The sequence below is a fragment of the Syzygium oleosum genome, unplaced genomic scaffold (assembly GCF_021117445.2).
Source record: "Syzygium oleosum isolate NSW1041296 unplaced genomic scaffold, Sole_v2.1 Sole_v2.03, whole genome shotgun sequence".
In the NCBI taxonomy this organism is placed as follows: domain Eukaryota; kingdom Viridiplantae; phylum Streptophyta; class Magnoliopsida; order Myrtales; family Myrtaceae; genus Syzygium; species Syzygium oleosum.
Genome location: NW_026607487.1, coordinates 16199554 through 16209157, shown reverse-complemented (window position 1 = coordinate 16209157; position 9604 = coordinate 16199554). Strand labels below are relative to the sequence as shown.

At 39.8% G+C, this 9604-nt stretch overlaps 2 protein-coding genes across 2 annotated transcripts; one reads left to right on the top strand and one right to left on the bottom strand.

The window, feature by feature from the left end:
* The first annotated feature begins 517 nt into the window (after window positions 1-517).
* LOC115671755 (probable 6-phosphogluconolactonase 1) lies at window positions 518-4624 on the top strand. The gene is made up of 4 exons (XM_030593390.2): window positions 518-627; window positions 1559-1735; window positions 1818-1953; window positions 3898-4624. The coding sequence occupies exons 2-4, from the start codon at window positions 1560-1562 to the stop codon at window positions 4390-4392; spliced, it is 807 nt and encodes a 268-aa protein (XP_030449250.1). The 5' UTR covers window positions 518-627; window position 1559; the 3' UTR covers window positions 4393-4624.
* Window positions 4625-4757: 133 nt separating this feature from the next.
* LOC115671749 (fructokinase-like 2, chloroplastic) lies at window positions 4758-9142 on the bottom strand. Its single transcript, XM_030593381.2, has 5 exons — window positions 8987-9142; window positions 7925-8244; window positions 7179-7822; window positions 6096-6567; window positions 4758-5235 (listed from the first exon to the last, which is right to left on the bottom strand). Exons 1-5 carry the CDS (start codon window positions 9028-9030, stop codon window positions 5009-5011), a joined length of 1707 nt encoding a protein of 568 aa, XP_030449241.1. The 5' UTR covers window positions 9031-9142; the 3' UTR covers window positions 4758-5008.
* Window positions 9143-9604: the final 462 nt, after the last annotated feature.

Here is a 9604-nt window from a genome sequence, read left to right as displayed (position 1 = left end):
TGACTGGATTTAAAGCAATATTCATTGTCTTATTCTCTGAGCCACGATTTAAAGAATAATGGTGAAATTGTTCGTCTCCTTCACTTCACCGGCAAGTAAAAAATATCTCCAGATCGAATCTCTCTGGCCAAACGTAAGCTGAAGCTGACCACCGCCTGTTGACAGATGCCATGGACGAGATTCGCCAAGCTCACCACCATAACCTTTTTTCTTAAATAATGGTGACTTCAGACATAAAGTCAACTGGGGGCTAGATTTGGGATCAATGTGAAAGTTGGTGATTTTTTATGAGATAAAAAAAATTGCTGCCAGAATTGTCACTCGACTTAAAGTTGGTGCTTTTTTACGGGACAAAAAAAAGTTCGGACCAAAATTGTTTCTCGACCTAAAGTTGGTGCTTTTTTATGGGACAAAAAAAAAGTTTGGGCCAGAATTGTCCTCAACCTAAAATTGGCGTTTTTTTTTGGAATTAGGCCGCTTATTATATATATAAGTTCTTTCTGTGGGCGTCCCTCCATCTGCTTTCATCAAGCTTTCCTTCGGTTTACTTTGTGGGAGAGAGAGAGAGAGAGAGAGTTGGTCTTGCGTTTCGTCACGATCAGTGGCTGCACGTGGGACACCCAGAAGGTGAGAATTCTCTCTGAATTTCTTGTGGAATTCATGTGAATATAGCATATCAATGGCGTGGTTGCATGAATTTTCGTTGATATTCATCTGGGACAATGTTTTTTCCCTCTCTGCAACACTTTGTCCCTGCAGCCTCTTTGTTCTTTCTTTTCTTCGGGAAAAAAAGATTTCTTTGGCCAATTTGTTCTGGATGAAATAATTTTTTGTTTATCTGTTTGCAAATTGGTAGATTGCATGTGATTCTTCTTGATCGTTTTTGCTGTGTATGACGTTTTATTGCCAATGTCTTGAAGGAGGGTTCTGATTGAGTTTCCGTAATCAGGGTACTGGGTACAGTTTGCGACTGCAGTAGAACTAAAGCCTGTTTCTGATGTATGTATTGATGACTTTGCTCTTGATCTCTTTACAAGTACCCAACACCAATTTATGCACGAAAGTTTTTTTTTTTTGTGCTTTTATTTTATTTAATTCCATGGTGGATAATTGCTTTGAATTTTGGCTAAAGAAATAGAAAATTCATCTGTGGTGGATTTAATTTGGACTTTTGGGTCTAGATAATTGCTGTTTGGATTACGAGTATGCTTGTGATATAGGGATCCATAAAGTTATTGTGCTTGATTGATCATACAGTGCAGCTATGCTTCATATTTGTCGTCTTTCATGCATTTATGCCCATGAGGCATAAAGGTTGCTGGGTTTTTCTGGGTGCTGTCTTTCATTTCCAGGCCATTTCAAGATCTATGAAACATGTGGTTGATTAATTGATACCATCTTTTTTAATTTTTCTTATTGGCCGTTGCCACCTGTCAGTATTTGCCGTTTTGAATTAGCTTATAGCGAAGATCTTCTAATTGTTCTCCTCTAGAATTTTGCATTTTGTCTTTCTTTATCATCTAAGTACTGGTCTTTGCTTAATTGGACTTGCATATAGAATGGCTCTCTCTGGGGTGGTTCCTCAAGATAGAGGAGAATTGAGGATACATGAAAGTTTGGATGAGCTGAGCACCGACTTGGCAGACTACATTGCTGAATTATCTGAGGCATCGGTGAAAGAGCGAGGCGTTTTCTCCATCGCCTTATCTGGTGGTTCTCTCATTGGCTTAATGGGGTATTAATGCTTGCATTCCCTTTACTTGCTTTGTCAGATGGACAGTTTCAGCTCTCTGTTTAACTTTTTCTTCTCATTGCAGGAAGCTCTGCGAAGCGCCTTATAATAGGACAGTGGATTGGGCAAAATGGTATATTTTCTGGGCTGATGAGCGTGTGGTAGCAAAGAACCACACTGATAGCAATTACAAGTTAGCGAAGGATGGCCTCTTGTCCAAGGTATGCATCTTTCTTAGACTAATAATGTTTTGTCCATTAAAAAATGTTCTTTTTTGTTGGCATTTTTTTTGGCGGTGATAGAGAATGTATTAGTCTAGTCTTCTTTTGGGAACTAACTACTACACATTACCAAACCCTTCCTGACCTGGGAAATCACCTCTTACCTTAGCATGTAGACAAGCCTCCTTTTTTGCATCGCTCCTCCACTGATGTCTGCATTTATTATTTGGACTGATTCCATAATGATTTTCGGGACTCTTAGTGTAGCTGTAAGGTCACTACATGCTCAGTTTTGTATTCTTGTTGGATGCTTTATTGTCATCTGTTCACCAGATGGACTTCTTCATTAAGCTGTTCCTGGCTGTATGGACCCAAAATTGACAACAACAGGGCAGTAAAGACTGTTGACATGATTGGACTAAGTTACATCAAATAGAGCTTATGCATCAAGCATTATCTCTTCATTTTCGTGTTCCAGGAAAAAATTCCTCTCTTGTATAACTTCTGAATCTGGGCCTTTCACCTGGTGCATGAGCCAATTTCCTTGGAAGAATCATACCCCAGCCTTTAATTTGTCTTGTGTTTCAGTTAATAGGCCAACATGAAGATCCTAGCATGTACTGCACATCTTCCGGCGTTCGTATCTGACTATGTTTTGTTTCACTCTGTTCTCGGCTGAGTTTTAGGGTTGTCCTTTAGTTGCTTTCCTAATTGTTTAATCCCTCTTTTAGGTAGATCGACAAATATGTGAAAGTCTCCAGTGCATTCCACTCTACCTAATTTACATTTTCTTCTGAACCATTCTGAAGGAATTATTTTCCATGTCAGCAGACAATTATTGAATCACCCTAAACTAAGGCAACAATGAACTTGTCTCCATGTACTTTGATCTATAGCTTGTGAAATGAAGTCATTGTCCAGTATATGCGAATTTAACTCTTAATGGTTTCTCATTAGTGCTACTTCTAAGACATTACAAATGTGTAGCGTCTTTCACTCCTCATTATCTTGTTTACTTCTAAATATGTGGTTTTGTTAGCATATTGCATGCAGGGAAGTTATAGGGAGAACTTTGGACGTTGCAAATTAAGTGTCCTCATCAAAATTCATATATCCCATAGAGATGACAAAATAGTATGCTCAATTCCATCAATAACTAGCTAACTGAGCTGGAAGTTTTCCATTCTTGTCTGCAGTTTTTAATCTTTCTTCTTCCAAGTCTTCAATGTGCCCTAACAGAAGCAAAACATATATTTGGTTACAAAAAAGTTGACTTTTGAGGGACAAGTTTTATAGCAATCATGTAATTTGTATCAACTTTTGCATAGTGCATCATTAGCCTTTAGATTTCGGTGCTTGTTGACCGTTCCAGTTTTCTGAGCTGAACAGATATAACGTACACCTAAAACAGAAATTTAACGAAAAGATGGCATGATTAAAGTCATTCTATTTTAGCTTGCCTTACTGCTCCTCTAACTTGCTTGAAACATCTTTCCATTCCTTTATGCTAAAATTCATTGAAACTTGTGACATGGTGCAATAACTTGGCTGTCTTTTGATGCTACTAATTACCTTCCATATTAGCTAGCTGCCTGGGTTGCAAAGATTTAGTATGATAATTAATTTTTTGCAAAAGTTACCGTTTTTTGGAAAAGTGGCAATCAAATCATTAATTGGAATTATTTTCTGTGAACTTCTAATAGCCTGAAAATCACAGGGCATTAGTTTATTTTTTCTGTTCATTTTGAGCTTTTTCACATATAAATGGAGAATCTTGATAGTTTCAACATTGTAATCATTACGGTATGATTAGGAAGGACTGATAAGCACCAGATGAACATGTAGTTCAAACAGCAAGTCTCCTCGTGCTAGTTAAACTCATTCATCAAAAGGATCATACATTGCTTTCTCGATTTCATCTTTTTTTTTTTTTAACTTTGGCAGGTTCCCATTATTCCAAGTCATGTGCACTCCATCAATGATGCGGTCTCTGCAGAGGAGGCTGCAAGTGAGTACGAGTTTGTGATCAGGCAACTAGTGAAAACTCGCATGGTCAGTGTCTCTGAGGTTAGCGACTGTCCCAAGTTTGACCTCATCCTCCTAGGGATGGGTCCTGATGGACATGTTGCCTCACTATTCCCTAACCATGCAGTGCTGAACGAGAAAAGCGAGTGGGTGACCTTCATAACTGATTCCCCGAAGCCTCCACCGGAGAGGATCACCTTCACATTACCAGTCATCAACTCCGCTTCCAACGTGGCTGTGGTCGTGGCTGGTGAGGCCAAGTCGGAGGCCGTGCACTTGGCAATTGACGACGTGGAACCTGACTGCCCGAAACTGCCCGCTGGAATGGTTCAGCCGATGACGGGGAAGTTAGTGTGGTTTTTGGACAAGGGGGCTGCCTCAAAGCTCGATGGCAATCAATTTTACAAGTCCTAATGTTTATGTTTTGGGTGCAGCGGAGGGATGGAACACCTGTCGATTTTGTTTATGCTCCCGCCCTTTTCACATTTAGAAAGTGAAAAAATCATTCGAACTCTAGATCATGGTTTAGTTCTCCATTTTTTATTTGTCGTCCTCTTTTGTCGGATGGTGGAGAACTATGGTTAATTCCTTTTATAAGAAGATTTTGATGAGGTCGGAGGATCAATAAAAGGCCCTTATATTACTAGCTCTCTTTTTTTTTGCTAGAATATATTACTAGCTCTCTTGATATCTAGACAATGAGAAAATGCTTGAAAAGCTGCAACGGTAACAAACAGTTTTGATATGTGTTTCTTCTATGCCTATTTACACCGGTGAAGTTGCAATAATCAAGCTTCCGGTTGAATTCTCGAGAGGGCTTTCACCAAGTATACCAGTTACAAGAAGTCCAAAAAAGGGAAAGAAAGTTTTGCACTGTGCCTACACTTGGGACTGTGAATTTGAAGAAGGCAAGAAGCAGATGGGGAAAATTTGTGAGAAAGGGAACAAGAAAAAATAATAAGATAGTAACTTTACAGGGAAGAAAATGCTGGCTAGTTGAAAGCAAAAATGATCATTGCGAATGTCGGGATCAGCTTGCGAGCTGCATCGTCCGATACTCCCTCTCTGTTATTGATCTTATGCCGTTAATATCAGGCGACACCTCTTCTTCCTCATCTTCTCTAGGAGGGAAGCCATGTGTTCGTGCGGTGGCCCATTGGTCGATGACTCCGCAGTCAATGGCATACTTGATTGAGTGCTCTAAGTAGTCTCTGTCTGTGTGGAGGTCAGGCTGAACTGTCAGCATCCTCATGAGACCTTCAAACAAGGGCAAAAGAGAAATTGGTAAAGCAGAGTGACGTTTTATCATGCCAACAACGCAGAGCTTGGTAAGAGAAGGTTCGTTTCAATCATGTTGAAAATGCCAGATGCACCCAATCACAGCATTAATATCCAGGAGAAACGAAGCGATCCTATTGTAAACTGATCAGAATTGCCTTTTCAAGCATCAAACTTGTTTTATCCAATGAACTCACTCTCTCTGGGGCTTCAACAAATAAGCGATTGCTCATCAAATTTATATAGGATGTTCAGAGGAATGGTCAAAATAAGTGAGATTTAAGAACTTGAACAAATGATGAGGAGCAATGATGACTGATGGAGTAATGAAGCTAAACTGATCAAATTATACATATGGAGTAATGAAATATCTTAACAAGTATGGGTATATTATGGTTGTGATAAACTGAAAAAATAAAAACACAAATTGTGGCACAATGTGGCCTGATTAGCTATTTGGCCCCACTATGGGACACTGCATGTAAAGAACGGCATATCATCTGCAATGTCTGCTTCATCTCTCTAGCCTCCACTATAATCGGATATTTGAAAGAGCATTCAACAAGCAAAAGAAACATGATTGTGAGACATTAGAGAGATCAGCCCTAGAATAATATGCCAGCAGTTAATGAGAAAAAAATACAGTACCAACATATTCTTTGGGGTATCCTGAACAAACACTACTTTCAATCATGACGTATCCTAAGGAACATTGCTATGCAAGACCATTCACAAAAAACTAAATACTCAAAAAGAGCAAGCGGAACTTTAGATTTCTCGGTGTAACAGACAGGCACAATTATAACAGATATGAGTATAGCATCTCAACAACTTCATACCTGCAACAATGCCATCTCCAGATGCCGACATATCACTAGAGAAGGGGGTGATGGGAGGATCCTCCATCCCATGGACAGCACCATTCTGCTCCTTTGTGTAGTAGTGAATCTTGGAAGTTCCATTCGTCACAAACAAGACCTTAAGATTCTCGTGCCAGAGAGGTGCAATAATGTCTGGTTCATAATGAATAAATTTGGATTTCGAGTTATTTTCGGTGTCAAATTCCTCAGATGGCACGATCCCACATAAAAACTCAAGTTCCTGCTTCGTGACCTCAACATAATCTGCTAGCTCCCAAACTTGCTGAATGAACATTTTAGTTTCCTCATCAGAATGCCAAAGAGGCAAAGGAAGATTGACATCATAAAATATAAGCCCTCCGAATCTCTTTGAGATCTTGATGGCTTGCAATGCCGTTGATCTCATGTTACGCTCAAGCAATGAATGCGTGTTGATATATAGCATCTTTGCCTACATCAAATTCCATATAATGTTAAAGACAGCAGGGATACACAACATAGTGAAGAATCAATTATTCAAACAATATAATAAACAATAATGCGAGCACTGAACTGTTCTTCAGGAGTAGTACAGACTATGCACTTCAAGTAGAAGGACTGCATTTAATTTAAGCAGATCCTTCACCAAACATAAACCATTGTGTGATGGGACATCAGATACATGATCCAATTTGGGGATTCAGGTGAATAGTATGGGGACAAAGATGATAACAAAAAGGGATCGCGGAGTCAAGTCCATCAGGTTCCTCATATGCATGTGTAGTTTCCACACTGACCACAGCTGTCTTACAATTAAAATAAGGGAGTCATTATGTCCATTCTTATTAGTGCTCATTGCTGTTAGACAGGTCACTGAATTTCGTGATTTTTTAGAGATCCACGAGCCATTGAACCAAATCACTTACATATCAGCACTATCAGCAGAAAGATACATGCTTAAACCTTAAGTTTTGCAAAGATGTTAAACAATAAATTTTCCTTTTCCAGCTTAGTAATGTATATCACTCAGGACCTCTGGTTTAATATTCTCAAGGGTTTTCTCAAAGCAGCAGGATAAATTACCTCCTTCAGCACATCAACATTGATGTCAGACTTCGATAAAGAATCTTCTGCACAAGGTCGAGCAGAAGTCATTCTCAAACGGCCCCTTTTACCAATCTTCATCAATGATACAGCTGATTGCCTCTTGCTATCAATGCGAAGACATCGGGTTTGAACGTTGTTCATGTTCAAATAATATAGCATGGCCTGGCCATAGTCATCATCCCCAAGTTTACCCATCAAAGCAACCTTACCTCCCAAGCTTGCAAGGGCAATAGCCACACTTCCAGCTGACCCCCCTGGAGCCCTTACATATTTCTCTGGTGCCCATAAAGCATCTTTCATCCTTGCATGAATTTCATAATCTACAAGCCTGTTTGCTGGCCTTCCTGATGGTACAAAAGCATGCTGCGCAGCTCCAAAGCAACAAACAAGAGGAGGCCAGCCATACGTATAGCTAATATCCTCTCCCTCATCTATTCCCAGGTCTAGGTCCTCGTAACTCTCTTGATCTGAACTTGCAAAGAATGTGGAGTCCTCGCTATCCAACAATTCAGTTTCACTAGTTTTGTCCTCAGCAACCTCCAGAGTACTCTTTCTCCGCCTCCTCACCTTCTTGGTTTTCTCTTCCGTCGTCGTCGTCGTCGTCGTAAGAGCGGATGCAGCTGCAAAATATTCAAATCAGATGCATGCTCCTGGCCGTAGATATTAGAAATGATTATGGCTTAAGACAAGCACCAAACTAGCAGTAAACTCTGAGACACTACCTTTCTTACGAGTTTTTCGCTGTTTCTTGTCGGAATCTTCCAGTGCTATGGATACGGTCATATCTACATCACTAGAAATCAATTCAGAGGACTCCTCCGGGGTATTGACAACAGCTTTCTTTCTAGTACGAGTAGTAGCTTGCTTAGAAATTTTTGATGTCCTCCTTTTAGTGACAGCCTTATCTTCACTTTGTTCTGGAGCTGAAGGCTCCACGAGTTTTGTTTTAGACACAGCCGCAAGAGCCCATTTATTTTGTGATTTGACATGTTGATGGAGCACCAAGATCTGGGTCAAATAGAAAGGGAAATTCTTACGCCATCTGCAATTGCGGAGTTCATGCCTCAGAAAAAAAAATCATATCTGACAAGTTCATAACTATACTGGTGGAGTGAACCAAAATCAACCTCATGTAAACTTTCAGATAAGGAAAAAGCAAATAAATTTCTGATTGAGATGATGTTTCTTGCGAGAAAACCATAAACGGGGCTAGGTCATCTCACCTATACTATGACATCAAATTGATCATTTCACCCATAGTTGCCGAAATACTTTGAACCTCATTTTCTTCTCTCGCACAATAATCAATTCAAAGCCCATGTTAATGGTTTCAAGCCTTCATTTTACACGACAATACATTCGCACCCCCAAAGCAAGGGAAGGAAAAAAAAAAAAAAACAAAGAGCCAGTGGAGATTCGAAAGAAAGTTGCAGGACCAACTGCACAAAACACAGCCAACCACTGAATTGAACACCAAACAGCATCCCCAGTTCCGCAACAACTACATGTCTTAAAAGAAAGCCGAGTTTTCAACATGAACAGTCAAGCGAGTCACCCAGTATCAGTAATCAAAACACAAGCAAGACATGTTCTTCCCGCTGAATTACGACCAACCAAGCAGAACCCACTTCTAAAATTCAACAACAGGATTGACTAGTCTCATTCAGGCAAAATTTTCGAATCAAAACATATCGTTGGACGAGCGCACGGGCAAAATGAGAAGGGATTCCCTTTTCACTCAAAGACAGAGGAGGAAATCACATTAGCCACAGAGAGGAGCGAACCTGGGCAAGGGAGACAAGTGACTGAAGGAGAGAGAGGCTGACATCGATGAACCGGAACCCACGAATCGACTACGTAGAAGGGAGCAGACGTAGGCAGAGGGAGAGAGACACTTTGGTCGAGGGGTTTATCTTCCAGCGCCTCTTCGGGTTTAAGAAGCGAGGGCGTTTGCGGTTAATCAGCAGGAGTGAGGTAACGGGTTGTTTTACCGTTAATTTTTGGGCTAATTAAAAAAAAAAAAAAAACCAACTTTCTGACCTCCGAACTTATTTTTGTCTCAATAAAAATCACATACTTTTATTCGAGTCCCACATCTGGCTTCATGATGTGAAATTTTCAAATTGTTTAGGCTAGATTTGAGATTTAAATAAACATTAGTGATTTTTCATGAGAAAAAAAAATTCGGGCCAGAATTGTTACTTAAACTAAAATTGGTGTTTTTTTTTTAAATTCGGCCTTAATTCTTCTTTGCCTTTTATTTTATTTTTTTTGTTTTTCACCGGTGGATTGCTGCTTTTTAATTATTACTCTATCTTTCCTCTTCTTCTTATTTTTTGGTTACCTTTTAGTTTTAGCTATGGAAAAGAGCAATTCGCCGTTAAGGGTGTACAAAGGAACCG